Source organism: Sus scrofa, chromosome 1 (assembly GCF_000003025.6).
Source record: "Sus scrofa isolate TJ Tabasco breed Duroc chromosome 1, Sscrofa11.1, whole genome shotgun sequence".
Classification (NCBI taxonomy): domain Eukaryota; kingdom Metazoa; phylum Chordata; class Mammalia; order Artiodactyla; family Suidae; genus Sus; species Sus scrofa.
Genome location: NC_010443.5, coordinates 166,023,915 through 166,040,753, shown reverse-complemented (window position 1 = coordinate 166,040,753; position 16,839 = coordinate 166,023,915). Strand labels below are relative to the sequence as shown.

Sequence of the window (16,839 nt, the reverse complement as noted above, 5' to 3'; positions counted from 1 at the left end):
TTTTATCTCTTCCTCTGAAGAAGATACCTGCCATCATCTTTTATGATGATGATGACAACACATTTAAGACTCTCCCATGAAAGCAAACAACTTTCATCTCACATTTCCCTCCAGCTCACACTTACCTCTTTGCAAAGCCACACATCTACAACTAACTCTACTGCCTCACCTCCACCTAGTCACAATCTGGCTTCTCCTCCCATCAGACATCAAAACAGCTCATGCTAAAGTCACCTTCAGTTTCTAACTCAAAAAGTATTTTTTTAGGCTTCAACATACTTGACTTTTCAACATCTGTTCAATATTGCTTACCATCTCCTTTTTTGAAACTCTTTCCCTGGATTCTCATAGCCACCCTCCATTCTGCCCCACCTCTCCAGTACTACTTCCCCATGTCCTCTGCAGGTTCATTCCCTTCTATTCAGTATTAAATGTTATAGTTCCTCAAGAATAAGTCTTCAACACTCTTTTTTCCCCTACTCAATATATTTTCTCTATAAACAATGTCAGCCTGCTTTTATGGCTCCAATAACCACCAATATGCAGATGGCTCACATTTTTTTCCTCTAGCCTAAACTTATCCTCTGAACCTGGATAACCTAACTGTCTATTCAGAATGTCTCAAGGCATCTCTAACTCAAAAACTTCAAAACTGAACTCATGATTGTCTTCATGTAGTCCTCTAATATTCCATCCTTCAAAGCAAAGCAAAAACACACCTGATTTCAGTCCTTTTTTAGTGTTTACTCTTTGTTAGCAATATCATCATTTACTTTGTCCCTCAAGCCAGAAACCAAGGAGTCATCCTTGATCTCTCCCTTTCTCTTAGGCCCTGCTTCTGATCTATCACTTAGTCCTACAGATCTACCTACTGACCTCCATCCTCAATGCCACCACTTTAATATACTGTTTCTCTCATTAATACTTCAGCAATTGTAAGAGGTAAATTCTCCGCAGGATTTTGGCCTCCATTCAAGCTGTTCATTACTCTGAAGAGTAGCCTTTGCTAAAGAGAAATATAGCCGTATAAACTTTTTGCTTAAAAAGAGATATATCCTTAACATTATTACCTCAAAGGGCCTGCATGGTTTGGCCCTTTTTTACCCCTCTACTAGCCTCATCTTGTATACTGCTCTTCCCCAATCTATGTGCTGTAGCCCATACTTGTTCCCTTTCATTTTCTTAAAAAGAACTAGGCTCACTCCTGCCAGTGGGTTATTCTGAAGGTTGTTTTCCTCTGAACTTCACCTAACTGATTCCTTCCACCCTTCTCTCAGCTCCTAGCTCAGTCATTACTTCCTCAGGGAAACCCTGCCTGACCTTTCTCTGGTTCAAAGTGCCCTTTAATATGCTTTAAAACCACCATATACCTTTCCTCTATAGTACTTATGAGTTAGTGAACATAACATGAGCTCATATCAAAAACTGTAATAATGAAAACCATTCTGAAACTGTGCCAGCAAAAGAATGCTAGGCTAAGAAACAATATAAAAAAGTTCTGAAACGTACCTAAGATAAATGAAAATCAAATATATATTAATGGTAGCTTCTGAATTGGCATCTATTTAGTTAATGGTGTTAGAACTAGCTATTTGAAATATTAAAATACATTTTTATTTCCTACCACACACAAATTTACAATGGATTAAATATGTAAAGGTAAAATAAGAAAACTGAAAAGTAGAGACAAAAATATAAACAAATATTTATGTAAGACTGAGAAGGGCAGATTGCCTAAGCATGATGGGGGTTGAGAGGAAAGACTACAGAGAAACAAAACTGAGTAAGATTTGGCTCCATAATAATTTAAACCTTCTACACATTAAATAATCATATAAATAAAAATAAGAGGTAACAAATTAGAAACAAGTTTGTAACATGTGAAAGAGGGTTAAACCAATATATAAAGAACTCATAAATCAATAAGAATTAAAAGCAGCACTAGAGAAATAGACATTGATATAATTTAAAAATGTAAATAATCACAAACACAAATATGTTCAATCTCAGTAATAATAAAAGGAGTAATAATTAAAGCAATGTGGTACCATTATTTACCTATTAAAATTAGTAGAGATGTTAAAGAAAATAAAACTCAGTGTTATCAGTCAACAGGCATGTGAATAAACACTGAAAGTCAGAGAATAAATTTGTACAACATTTTCTGGTAAGGCAATCTGCCAATGTACACAAAATTTCTTTAAATTCTGCATACTCTGACGCAGCAATTCAACTTCTGGGTATTCGCTGTAAGGAAATTAACATGTATGTATGCAAAGTTCTAACTACTAGGATAGTCTTCAAAATGTCCTTTGAAATATTAATGAATCAACCAAATAAATGTTAACATTAGGTAATAGGCTAAATTATGGATACTCATATTGTAATATGATGTAGCCATTTAAAAATCATACAGATGAATACAAAATGACATAGGATGGTGTTTATGAAAATGACTGAGTTATCAGGTTATAAAATACTGGATACTGCCAGATACCTTTTTTAGATCCCTTTTGTGTATGTGTGTGTCTTTTCAGGGCAGCAGGTGCGGCACATGGAAGTTCCCAGGCTGGGAGTTGAATTGGAATTGCAGCTGCTGGCCTACACCACAGCCACAGCAATGCCAGATCTGAGCCACGTCTATGACCTACACCAAAGCTCACGGCAATGCCAGATCCTTAACTCACTGAGCAAGGCCAGGGATGGGACCTGCATCCTCATGGATCCTCGTTGGGTTAGTTACCACTGAGCCATGAGGGGAACTCCAAGATCCCATTTTTTTTTAAAGAGAAATTTTGAAAATTCATTATGAGACAAAAATAAATCCTTTTGTAACTCATTTTATAATATCACTTCTTTATAAAGTTCAGGTAGCCCTGGAGATTAACCCTTCCTTATAATACAAAAATCTGATAGAAATAAAAATTTACTTACTCTCCCAATTTCTGCAGTCCATGAAACAACAATGGTGTTTGGTACAGTTGTGGACAATCGGACAAGTGAGGTGATATTAATTGGTCGGCTGGGTCGCTTTGGTTCCACACCATTTTTAGTAGGTGGAAGATAACCCTAAGGATGAGATACAATTTATTTTTACTTAATATTTCCACAGTCATTTCAACTTCCATTCCTTAAAAAAAAAAAATCCTACAAGCTACATATTAGAAAATATGAGTATTTTCATTTAAAAGTAGCTAAGTAAATATTTAGAAGAGTTACCTGTATGTTTCCCTAAACAACTCTATAGCTTCTTTACAGTAAGCCTGAGAAAAATATTGGCAATAGAACTGAAAATTCTCTAAAATTTAAGAATCCAGCTGAATTCATAAAAGAGTTGAGTAAGTATTTAAAAACGATTTTAAAGATGAATAATAGCAACCCCCATTCCTCTGTTAAAGGCACAGCATTCTTCAAATCTCTATTTTACCACAAGCTTCCAGATTCACACAAATATGTCCGAGGTTTTGTTGAAATAATCTCTTCTTCCCAAAATTCAGTACAACACTAAAGCTACCACATCCAACTCCAAGTCCTAGACTTTATCTCTATAGCTAATGTCACAGCTGTTAATTATACAAGTGTTTCACTTAGTCACATGAATATATATCTAAAGAGGTTTTTCTTAATGAAAAACTATGATTAACAACAGCTGTGATGACATTTGCTAGCTATGCTGTCAATGCAGTTAAAAAACAGCTTTTAGGACTTACTGGAAGGCTGCAAGGTTTTGTATTCACTTTCACACAAAGATTGGGTGGGAAGTGATCTTCTTGTGGACAACTGGTTTCTGATAAACAAAACCTAAACAATAAAGGTAAGTTTAATTTTCATTATTAAAAGATGGCCTTATTAATATTTTTGAGCTATCAGTTCCATAGCTAATCTAGAGATGGACAAACTTATTAACAAATAAACAAAAAAAACCTATTAAAACTAGACATTTCGCAAGATGAAAAAACATTTTTGAACAGGTTCAAAATAAATAATTCTGTCACTGTAGAGTTTCAGTAGTCACAACTACCAAGTAGTTTATAATATTTCCAATCATTTATTTAAGCCTGTTTTTTTTTAAGGGAGGAAGGGGAGGCGCTCTATGAATAAATTTAAGAAATTCTGAATCAAAAAATCAAGTTTCCTTAATATAGAACTTCCTAGAGTGGGGCTAATAAGCACTATAACTTTTTAATAGGGAAATATTTGGCGCATCTCAAATTTATTTGTCTATGAAGCATTTTTTTTCTGGTTCTGAGCTGAAAATGCTAAAGACCACCTATAGGATCAAATTCTTTTCACTAAACCCAGATACTCCATTATACCCTGCAAACTGAAGATACTGAACAATAACATTATTTGTATTATATCCACATGTATTTAGAATACTATTTTAGAAACTCCTGAAGGAGTTCCTGTCATGGCTCAGTGGTTAAGGAATCCGACTAGGAACCATGAGGTTGTGGGTTCGATCCCTGGCCTTGATCAGTGGGTTAAGGATCCAGTGTTGCCATGAACCATGGTGTAGGTCGCAGACGTGGCTTGGGTCCGGCATTGCTGTGGCTGTGGGGTAGTCCGGCAGCTACAGCTCTGATTCGACCCCTAGCCTGGGAACCTCCATACGCTGTGGAAGCGGCCCAAGAAATGGCAAAAAGAAAAAAGAAACTTATGAAAACATTTATTTCTAAATTAAATGCTTGAGCTTTTGGGAAAACCAAGGACAGCCAAATAATTTGTAAATTTTCATTCTACTCATAGATCAAGAAATAAATTACTAACTGCTATTTAAAACAAATTTTTTTTTTTTTTTGGTCTTTTTTGCATTTTCTTGAGCTGCTCCCATGGCACATGGAGGTTCCCAGGCCCTACCAATCAGAGCTGTAGCCATTGGCCTACGCCAGAGCCACAGCAACGTGGGATCAGAGCCGTGTCTGCAACCTACACCACAGCTCATAGCAACACCAGATCCTTAACCCACTGAGCAAGGCCAGGGACCAAACCTGCAACTCAATAATTACATCCTTATTACTAACATAAATCTGAGGATTATTCCACCTTTACAGAATGTTCACAGCAGCTTTGAGTTACATGTTAAGAACAATACTATCTCTGAATTCTGTGAAAGTCACCATGTACAAACATCTTCTCTCAACATCTTGATCTGTCAGCCATGGAATCTGTGTGGGAAGGTCCACAAAATGGGACAATTTGCTATGTAAAATTTAATGGGTACCTACGTATATCATCTTTAAGGAGGAACAACCTATACTCCATCAGATTTTCAAAGGGATTAAAGATCCATATAAAGGTTGAGATTTACTAATCTAAAAAGATTTCCTCAAAATGTACTTAGCAAAGAGATGTCAAAGCTCATAGGATCACCTCTAGCCCTAGCAAAACCTTCTATTACAGACCAGTTCTTTACAGTGCAACAGTAAGAGACTGCCATAGTTTTGGGTTTTTGTTGTTGTTGTTGTTTTTAAATGGCCGCACCTACAGCACATGGAAGTCTCAGGCTAGGGGTCAGTGGAGCTGCAGCTGTTGTCCACACCATAGTCATGGCAACAGTGGGTTTGAGCTGCATCTATGAGCTACGCCATAGCTTGCAGCAACATCACATCCTTAACCACACTGAGCGAGGTCTGGGACTGAATCTGCATCCTCACAAAGACAGTGTCGAGTCCTTAAGCTGCTAAGCCACAATGGGAACTCTCATAAAGTTTTAAATCAATTATGCCAATGCAGTGATAAATTTTAAAAATGGACCTGGCTGCCTGAACCTACAGAAGAAGAATAATGTATATGACAAGTTGACTTTCGATTAAACAAAAAGTGAAAATCAAAACCACCCTAATAAACCAAAGAGAAAAAAGGATTTTTAAAAAGGGGAACAAGAGCAGAAAGTTTCTATATAGGAGTTCATGGGAGTGGGGAGAGAAAACAGATTAAATAAAAATAGATTAGAAATCTAATAGAGAAAATATCTAATTCTAACCAAATTGTTTTCATGTTTTAGAAAAAGACTTATGATTAGGATAGCAGGTAGTTATATGCTCCCAGGATTCTAGTCCTTTCATTTATTCAGTCATTATCATAGTCTTCCCTGACAGAGTAAAGTACCTTTTACATAGAAACACCTTTATTGGTGCCTTCTAAAACCAAGACCCAAAGCAATCTCTCCTCTGCTTTCTCAGTTTTCATCACACTATTTTAAAGCCTACATCAGAGCTTTACACAGAGGCACTGAGCTGGTGCTTTAATCTCTTTCCTGATCTCCTAGTGTATTTATAATCTGTACATACCACTTAGTATCTGATTACTGAGACTGGGCCATCTGTTTGATCCTTCCCACTATATGGGGAAAACAGCTTGTTGAGGAAAACAACTACTGTAACAAGAACAGTGTGGGGCACTTAGGTTTACACAAGGATAGTCACTGAGTAAAAAGAACAGCATAAGATGATTTACATAAGCAAGAGAAACAGACTTATTAACATAAAAGATTTCTTAGATATTCTTAGAAGAAATGGGCTAAGAAAGGAAATAATATGGGGCAGTACCATCTTGGAAAATTTTCCTTTTGTCTTTGCAAAACTATGAAGAGATGTCTCACATGGAATCTAAATTAGAGAGTACTTAAATCAATTATTTAAAATACAGACCAAAGCAAATTAGGCTATTTTAGCTCTTGCTAATCCATAAGACACTGTAAACTTAACTCAAGTACTAGTTTCTTATCTATAGTACAGTAGTTTGCCACTCATGCAGTTAAGATCTTTGCTTTCATAAAACTTGGTACTTCTGAAGAGCTGATCACTATATTTAAACATATCATTAGCTGGAGCTTCTAAACCAACCAAGGGCAACAAAAATCAAGAATGTGGTTAAGTATATGGTACATGACCTGCAATATAAAAATCTAAATTAGATAATAATTAGGGTATTTCATAACAGGAAAAGGTTTTCCCTCACCCAAATGCCTAAACCCAATACTTTCAATATACTTATTGAAAATTAGGTAGGTTAAAAAAAAAAATCTTTTAAGAAATGTTAGCTTTTAAACTTTGGATATATATCCTGTAGTCAACACTATACCTTAACTGGACCTGCACTGTGAAGTCACATTTGGTCCCAGAAATATCCCTAGAAAAGACAGAGTAAGAACTACAATTATTTTAAAGATAGCACATGAAAGCTGATTCAAAGACACTGTTACTCCAGAAACTATTTCAAATTTATCAGAGATACTGTTCTTAAGGTAACTAACACTATAATAGTAACATAATATTAATATTTGCATGACACTAATACCCAATACACTGTTTTAAAAAGTCACTTATTATAGACAAAACTGGATTCAAAGGTCAAACTTCAAGTTACACTTGACAACTTACATGGAACTACTGATTTGCTGCACTTGTTGTGGTGTCAAGGCAAATGCAAAACAGGTTTCTCGAAAGCGCTGACTGTTGTCTGATGCTAAAGAAGAAAATAATTACACTTTTAATTACCTTCAAATTCATCAACAGAAAACACAACAGCAAAAAACCCAAACCAAAACCAAAACCCCAACCATTCACATGCCTTTAATTAACTAGGACAGATTCTAGAGTTTAGATAACAAGGCACTGAAAAATAAGAAATGTGCCAATATTTAATCATATAAATGTTTGCACCTAAAAAGCACACTTGTGGAGCTCCTGTCATGGCTCAGTGGTTAGTGAAACTGACTAGGAACCATGAGGTTGTGGGTTTGATCCCTGCCCTCACTCAGTGGGTTAAGGATCCGGCATTGCCGTGAGCTGTGTGTAGGCTGGTGGCTACAGCTCTGATTCGACCTCTAGCCTGGGAACCTCCATATGCTGGAGGTGCGGCCCTAGAAAAGACAAAAAGACAAAAAGACAAACAAACAAACAAAACAAACAAACAAAAAAAAAAAAAGTAAAAATAAAAAGCACACATATAAAAACATGATGTGAATTTTACTTAATAGTAGGAGGATCTGCACAGATGAGATGACATTTGATTTTTAAGGTAAATTAAGAATTTTATCATCTCCCATCTAACTATACCATGCAAATTTTATATAATAAATATCATTTACAGTTTCTCCAGTGCTTAGATGGCTTGACTTTAAAATTTGCCTGTGGTCACTATCTCAAATGAGGGAAAAGTTTTAAGAAAAAGAGAAGGGAAGGAGGAATGTGGAGATAGGGAGAGAGAAAAAAGCAAGAGGCAGGAAAGTACAGGTCAGTATAGATCTGGGATTCCTACAAAATGATGTTGTGAGTAGTAACAATAGTTCTATTGGCTTTAAAAAAAATTATTGGATCTATTGGCTTTTAATACACATTATATATATCTTAAAAAATCAGTGGTCAATATCCCTCTTGTTCACTGGTGTTTCTTTAGTGCTTGGCACAAAGAAGCACTGAATAACTGTTTGCCAAACGAAGAAAAGACTGAAAATTAAGCCAGCAGGCATATGAAAAGATGTTCAACATCACTAACTATTAGAGAAATACAAATAAAAACTACAATGAGGTATTACCTCACTTTGGTCAGATGGACCATCATTAAAAAGTCTACAAATAACAAATGCTGAAGAGGCTCTGGAGAATAAAGAACACTCCCACAGTATTGGTGGAATGTAAATTGGTATAGCCACTATGGAAAACTGTATGGAGCTTCCTCAGAGAAATAAAAACGTAATTACCACATGATATAGCAATCCCACTTGTGGACATACACCTGGACAAAGCAATGATTCAAAGGGATACGTGCATGCCAATGTTCACTGCAGTTCATGCAATGTTCCTTGTTCATTCACAATAGCCAAGACTTGGAAACAACCTAAATGTCCATTGACAGATGAATGGATTAAGAAGATGTGGTACATATATACAATAGAATACTACTCCGCCATAAAAAAAATACCATTTGCAGCAACAAGGAGGGACCTAGAGGTTATTATACTAAGTGAAATAAGAGAAAGAGAAAGACAAATACCGTATGATATCAATTATATGTGAAATCTAAAATACAACACAAATGAACTCATCTACAAAACAAAAAGACTCATGGACAAGGAGAACATACTTGTGGGTGCCAAGAGGGTAGGATGGAGTGGGAGTTTGGGGTTGGCAGATGTAAACTATTATACATGGAGAGAATAAACAACAAGGTCTATTGCATAGCACAGAGAACTACATTCATGGAAAGGAATATTTTAAAAAAAGAATGCATATATGTGTATAACTAAGTCACTTTGCTGTAGAACAGAAATTAGCACATTATAAATCAACTATACTTTAATTAAAAAATCCCCCCCAAATGATCCAGAGTGTGAAACAAAGACTGAAAATTAAGAAATACCACATTAAATTATTTAAACTGTACTTTTCCAGTACAAATGGATCACTGAAAGTTATTATCAAGGAACTCCCTGCCTGTGGACCACTTAAACCTGTGCAGAAAAAGTAGCTCAACTTGGCTATCTTTTACTGGCAAGCAACACTTCCTTCAAAACAACCACCAAACACAAATGTCTTGCTAAGAAAGCTTTACAAATGTCTCACTATGAGAAAGAAATGAAAAAGAGCACTGGTGATCTACAATGTCATGTCAATATAGGAGTATCTTTTAAAGTCTATAGTGGTGTTTCTGCTTTCTGTCAACTGGGAAGGATTTTTTCTTAAAAGACACTATTGCCAAGAAGTAGTTCTTAACCAGAAAGTTATTTTAATTATCAAATATCAACCTGGCAAAAAAGGCAGATGACCAAGGACCAGAATGTAGAAAAGCAAACTCTGTCAGGCAATGAAAGTAACACCTTTGCTTCTTAAAGGAGATATCTGTAAAAAAATTTTTAGTCCAGTAGGCTTAGTGTGATTTAGAGTTCTGGCTCTGTTCTAAAACAGTGCTAAAATAATTTCCCAAGTACTAAAATTAAAATTTTTCTGTAGGCAAAATTTCAGATTCATTTTAGAATATATAAGCCTAGTAAGTTTTGCACACACACACAGGCAGATTTAGACAGAGAAGACATGGCTAAAATAACGAAGCTGTTTCTTGAGCCACATACAAAAATCAGGTTTATTACTTAATAGAACCTCTTTTTACATCCTCTTTTATATATAGTAGATTGGAATGCTCATGGGGTTATTACTGTTTACCTGAAAATGCATCTTTTGTGCTATTTGATTTTCAGGTTTAATTTGCTATGAATACCAATGAATTTATTACATTTTGGTCTTAGATAATAGATTATTTTAAAAACTTTTCTAAAAGTGAATTAAGTTATCATTATCCCTTTCAGAAAAATTCAGGCCAAACAGAATTATGGAATCTTCATACTGAAAAAGGAGTCTTACAAACCATCTAAAACAATGACCTCCAATGTCAATTGAGGGTATGCTTCTCAGTAGGTACAAAGACAATTTGTAGAGATAAATGGGAAAAAAGCATCTACCTATAAAACAGAAGTTATAAAAAGTTGAGATTTCACATAAAACCTAATTGACAAAAACATCTAAAATTTTATGTCAAATCTTAACTTTTTTTAACTATTTTTGGTATGTTTTATAACATACATTAGGATAATAGTTTAATATCTACACACAGCATATATATAGTATAAGCTAAATTATTTTGCTAAGGGATAAAACGATCTATTTTGCAGTCAGTCTGAAGACCACTGATCTAGATAGCGTTCAACTTTCCTTTCAATTCTTCCCTTTATACTTTGAATCCTTTTAGAGATGGGAGAAGAGTGGTCATTACCTTGTCAGGCAGAAGATGACTGGTGATGAACAATGTAATTCTAAGAAGGTTTACAAGAGTTCCTGCTGTGGCTCAGCAGAAATGAATCTGACAAGTATCCATGAGGATGCAGGTTTGATCCCTGGCCTTGCTCAGTGGGTTAAGGATCCAATATTGCCATGAACTGTGGTTCAGGTCGAAGATGTGGCTCGGCGTAGGCCGTCAGCTACAGCTCAGATCAGACCCCTAGCCTGGGAACCTCCAGGTGCCTCAGGTACAGCCCTAAAAAAAAAAAAAAAGAAGAAGAAGAAGAAGGTTTGCAGCACAACAGGAAAGCAAAGCTTAGTGGGAACTGATGAGACCTCATAGACCTGGATTCCAAACTAGTTTACCACTTATCTGCCATATGACCTTAGGTACTTAACCACTCTAAGTCTGTTTTCTTCAACATTTAAACATAGACACACACAAAGACAAAATCTTTTTAGGGTTACTTTTAAATATAAATGTGGTAAGGTATTTAAAATAAGCACCAATTTCCTTTTCTGTCTCCCTTTCTCTTAGGCTCCTACACTGAATCAAAATATATAATGCTATAAAACTCCTACCCACTGATGTCATATAGCATATATCAGGTCATAATCAACCTTCAGGTTAGACAACATTAATGTGCTCCTCTCTCTCCATTGACTCTTCCCACTGTATTTCAGGGAAGATTTCAGAATTACTTACCATCCTTTGATGTTTCTCCTCTGGACATATCCCTGATTATCACTCTTTTGGAAAGTGAAAGCCAGAACTGAATACATTCTGTCACAGCATATACTATTTCTCCAGATATCTGCTGCCCTCTGTACTAGCCCACCCCCATGGGAGGATTATGACCCAGTGCCCCTGATATTAGCCTTAGTCAATGAAATATGAGCGGAAGTGTACCACTTCCAAGCAGACATTTCAGAACTATCCTTGGGTTAACATCTTTCTTCCCAGTTTGCCTTGATTCTAGATTGAAGAGACCATACAGCAGAGGCACAACCAACCTGCAGCTAAATAAGTAACATTAAGTGAGAAATATATCTTTGCTGTCTGTCACTGAAATTTATGACTGCTTGTATGTTGACTGGTGTACTATTCTAGATGTGATATGACTAGAATAATACTTTTATCAACAACTACCTTCTACTATTGTTAATCCACACAACAATCAGGCAGAAAGGGTAATGCTCTTTTTTCAGATTTAGAAATTGAGGTTCACAAAAGTTATGTACGGCCTCATACTAGGTAGAAGCAAAACTGGGACTCAGATCTATACATTTCTAAAACCTACACTCTTCTTATAACATAGAAGCTTCTTTGATCTAGGTGTTATACTTCTATTAACGCAGTCTAGCATTATATTAGATCATAGAAAACAGGAAAAGAATTACCCACTATACTCTCATAATTGCTTGCCATTTTTACATATTTCTTTCCAATTGAATTATATATAATTTGAAAGCCTGCTTTTAAAAAATTTATAATCTCTACTACCACATTTTAATTAATGCATTGTATTCTATCTATGGGGTATATGAAAAATATAATTACTCCCTTGATTAGCCATTAGGTTCTAATTTTTCAATATTTGAAACACCTCTGTGAAAAGAACTTCTATGTTTGTTTTTCTTGGGGGGGGCATTATTATTTTCTTTGGATCTATTTCCTGGTCAGTTTCTAGGTCAAAAGTATGGAAATTCTTTTTAATGAATCTTGACATATCACCAGAATGGTTTTCAAATGCTTGTAACACTATATATAAGACCATTAGTAATGTATGCATCTACTAATTGCATCCTACTCTGGCCTGCATGGGAGTTGTTGCTAATTTAAGGGGTGGATCTGGGTAACTACTTAGTAGTTTAATTTGCATTTAGAATTTTTTTTTTTCCTGGAGTTCCTGTCATGGTGCAGCAGAAATGAATCCAACTAGGAACCATGAGGTTGTGGGTCCAATCCCTGGCCTTGCTTGGTGGGTTAAGGATCCAACGTTGCTGTGAGCTGTGATGTAGGTGGCAGACGTGGCTCGGATCTGGCATTGCTGTGGCTGTAGCGTAGGTCAGCAGCCATAGCTCTGATTTGACCCTAGCCTGGGAACCTCCATATGCCGTGGGTGCGGCCCTAAAAAAAGACAAACCACCAACACAAAAAAAAAAAAAAAATCCTATTTGAACTTCCTATTTAGTTGTCTAATCTTGTCCTATGCCCATTTTTATATGTGCACAAGAGTTTCATATATAAAAATATTAACCCTTGGAAATTTGGCACAAATACTTCCCCCAGTCTATTTTTTCACTTTGGTTATATTTTTGGATGATGTAAAAGTTAAGTTTTATGCAGTATAATCTGCCAGCCAACTCCTTTATAAATTCTTATTGTTTCCCTTCTTAGGTTCAGTCATTATACAATTCAATTCCTTAGCTTGTCATTTCTATGTAATTATCAATCCATCTAGAAATTGAGTACGTGATATTTAGAAAAATCTAAATTTTTGTTTCTCCAAATTGCTTACAGTTATAGCAACACTATTTGTAAATAATCCTTCTTTCCAATGGATATGTGTGCTTCCTTTATCATATATTAAATCCTTATATCCAACAAGTTCCATTTCCAGGCTATTTTCTCATTAGCCTCTTTTATTCTGGTGCTAGCACTCTATTTTTTAATTGTTATAGTTTCACTATGTTTTAATATCTTCTATTAGGTGTCTCTCCATTCATTCTTCTTTTTTCAGAACTTTAGTATCAACTCAAATGTTGTATCATCTAGATGAACTTCTGGGTCCTTTTGCTATGATTCCCAAAGCCCAATAATATTCTGAGTAGAATTACAACCAACCCATGAATTATTTTGGACCTGACATCTTCATATCATTACATCTTTAATTTTCCCATCCTGGAGTACCATACCTGTGTCCATTTACTCCTATCCTTAACATTTTATTATTTTCATCATATAAATTAGTCTCATAATTCCCATTAAGATTATTCTTATGCAAAATATCAATTGACAGAATGAATGAATAAACTTTCATATAATGGAATACTCTGTAACCAAAAACATAAGAGAAAAAAATAACACAAGAAGCTACTTTCTTTTTGAAGATCAATAAAACTGATAAACTTCTAGCAAAACTAATTAGAAAAAAGCACACAAATAGGAATAAGGAATAAGAGGTGGCATCACTACAGATTTTATAAATAATGAGGGCATACAGGGAAATGTCATAACCACCTTTCTGCCAAAAAATTGACAACTCAGAAAAAAAGGACAAGGCGTTCCTGTTGTGGCGCAGTGGAAACCAATCCAACTAGGAACCACACGGTTGTGGGTTCGATCCCTGGCCTCGCTTAGTGGCTTACGGATCCGGCGTTGCCGTGAGCTGTGGTGTAGGTTGCAGACATGGCTCAGATCTGGTGGCTCAGATCTGACATTGCTGTGGCTGTGGCTATGGCTGTAGGCCGGCAGCTACAGCTCAGATTAGACCCCTAGCCTGGAACCTCCATATGCCGTGGGTGTGGCCCTAAAAAGCAGAAGAAAAATTTAAAGAAGACAAATTTCTTGAAAATCAAAAACTACCAAAGTGTATTCACGAAGAAATAGATAACTCCAATAGCCCTATATATACCCTAATGTTTAAATTTGTAGTTAAATATCTTTCCTGAAAAAAAAAAAGTCTAGTCCCAGATGTCTTCTCTGTGGAATTCTACCAAATATTTAAGAAAGAAATGGTACCAATTCTACATAAATTGTTTCCAAAAACTGAATAATTCTACCAAACATTTAAAAAAGAAGTAATTCGAATTCTAGACAAACTCTTCCCCCAATAAAAAGGGAATACTCAACTCCTTCTATGAGAATACTGCTCCAGTACCAAAACAAGACAAAGACAATAAAAGAAAATTACCAACTGTTACCTCTTATGAGTATAAACACAAACATTTTTAACAGAACTTCAGCAAATCAAATCCAACTATATATACAAAGGATAATATGGAGTTTCTGTTGTGGTGCAGCGGAAAGGAATCTGACTAGGATCCATGAGGACACAGGTTCGAGCTCTGGCCTCTCTCAATGGATTAAGGATATGGCACTGCCATGAGCTGTAGTGTAGGTCAAAGACGTGGCTCAGATCTGGGTTGCTGTGGCGTGGTGTGATGTAGGCCAGCAGCTCCAGTTCCAATTCGACCCCTAGCCTGGGAACCTCCATATGCCACAGGCGCAGCCCTAAAAAGAAAAGATAATACATCAGAACCAGAGAGATTTATCTAAAAAATGCAGGGTTGGTTGAACACTCAAGTCACTAACTAGATTAACAAACCAAAAAATAAATATCATGTTGTCATTTCACTAGATGTAGAAAATGCATCTGACAAAAATTCAACATCCATTCCTCATTTCAAAAAACTCTCAGCAGGGAGCTCCCGTCATGGCACAGTGGTTAATGAATCCAACTAGGAACCATGTGGTTGCGGGTTCAATCCCTGGCCTCGCTCAGTGGGTTAAGCATCCAGCGTTGCTGTGAGCTGTGGTGTAGGTTGCGATGTGGCTCAGATCCTGAGATGCTGTGGCTGAGGGTGTGGTATAGGCCAGTGCCTACAACTTTGATTTGACCTCTAGCGTGGGAACCTACATATGCCATGGGTGCAGCCCTAAAAAAATTTTAAAATAAAAAATGCACATCAAAACCACATACACAAAACCAAAACCATTTCAAATTGACTAGGATGGCTATAATTAAAAAAAAACAATCCTCCAAAAAAAACCAGAAAATAATAAGAGTTGGTGAGGATATGGAGAAATTGGAACCCTTCACACACTGAGGATGGGAATATTAAAATGGGGCAGATGCTGTGGAAAACAATTTGGCAGTTTCTCCAAGAGTTAAATACAGAATTATCATTTAGTCTTGGCAATGTCATTTCTAGGTATATACTACTGCAAAGAACTGAAAGCATGGACTCAAACAGATACCTGCAATGCCATTGTTCATAACAGCTTTATTCACAATAACCAAAAGGTAAAAGAAACCCAAGCGTCCATCAACAGATGAAGGGTAATCAAAATGTGGTATCTCATACAGCAATAAAAAGGAACGAAGTTCTGATACATGCTACAAAATCTTTGAACTTTGAAAACACTATCCTAAGTGAAATAAGGCAGACACAAAGGGGCAAATATTATGAGTCAACTTATAGATATAGAATAGGCAAATTCATAGAGACACAAAGTAGATCAGGGGTTCCTAGGGGCTGAAGGGAAGGGGAAATGGGAAGTTACTGCTCAAATGGGTACAAAGTTATTTAGGATGATATAAATTCAGAAATAGTGGTAATCATTGCACAACACCCTGATTGTAATTAATGCACTGAATTATACACTTAATAATAAAATGACAAATTTTATTTATATTATTTCTTACTACAATAATTGTCATAGGCCTTAATGTAAAACCTAAAGCTACAAAACATCTAAAAGAACTCATAAAAGAAAATCTTTATAATCCTGGGTCAGATAAAGATTTCTTCAGATAGGGCCCCAAAGCACAATCCTTTTTTAAAAACTGACGAATTGGACTTCATCTAAATTAATAAGTTATGCTCTTAGGAAGATACTATTTTACAAAAAAAATGAAAAGAGAAGCCACAGACTGGAAAAAATTTTTTTACAGATCACATATCCATTAAAGGACGTGTAGCCAGAATATATGAAGAACACTTAGAGGTCACTAACATGAAAAGAAAACAACATAACACAATTTAAAATGGGCAGAGTTCCTGTCGTGGTGCAGCAGAAATGAATCTGACTAGGAACCTTGAGGTTGTGGGTTCAATCCCTGCCACTCTCTCAGTGGGTTGTCCTGAGCTGTGGTGTAGGTCGCAGACGCAGCTCGGATCTGGCATTGCTCTGGCTGTGGTGTAGGCCAGCAGCTATAGCTCCGATTAGACCCCTAGCTGGAAACCTCCATATGCCTTGGGTGCAGCCCTAAAAAACGAAAAACAAAAAAAATTATCTGGAGTTCCTGTCGTGGCACAGTGGAAACGAATCCGA

At 36.1% G+C, this 16,839-nt stretch overlaps 1 protein-coding gene across 1 annotated transcript in view; it reads right to left on the bottom strand.

The window, feature by feature from the left end:
- The window catches only part of PIAS1 (protein inhibitor of activated STAT 1), a 130,129-nt gene that overhangs the window by 46,489 nt on the left and 66,801 nt on the right, over positions 1-16,839 (bottom strand). Inside the window, exons 3-6 of the mRNA XM_003121749.6 lie at positions 7,386-7,470; positions 7,087-7,134; positions 3,711-3,801; positions 2,935-3,069 (exon numbers count right to left, since the gene is read on the bottom strand). Of these exons, the coding sequence (XP_003121797.3) occupies positions 2,935-3,069; positions 3,711-3,801; positions 7,087-7,134; positions 7,386-7,470 (359 nt within the window). The remainder of the gene's footprint in view (positions 1-2,934; positions 3,070-3,710; positions 3,802-7,086; positions 7,135-7,385; positions 7,471-16,839) is intronic.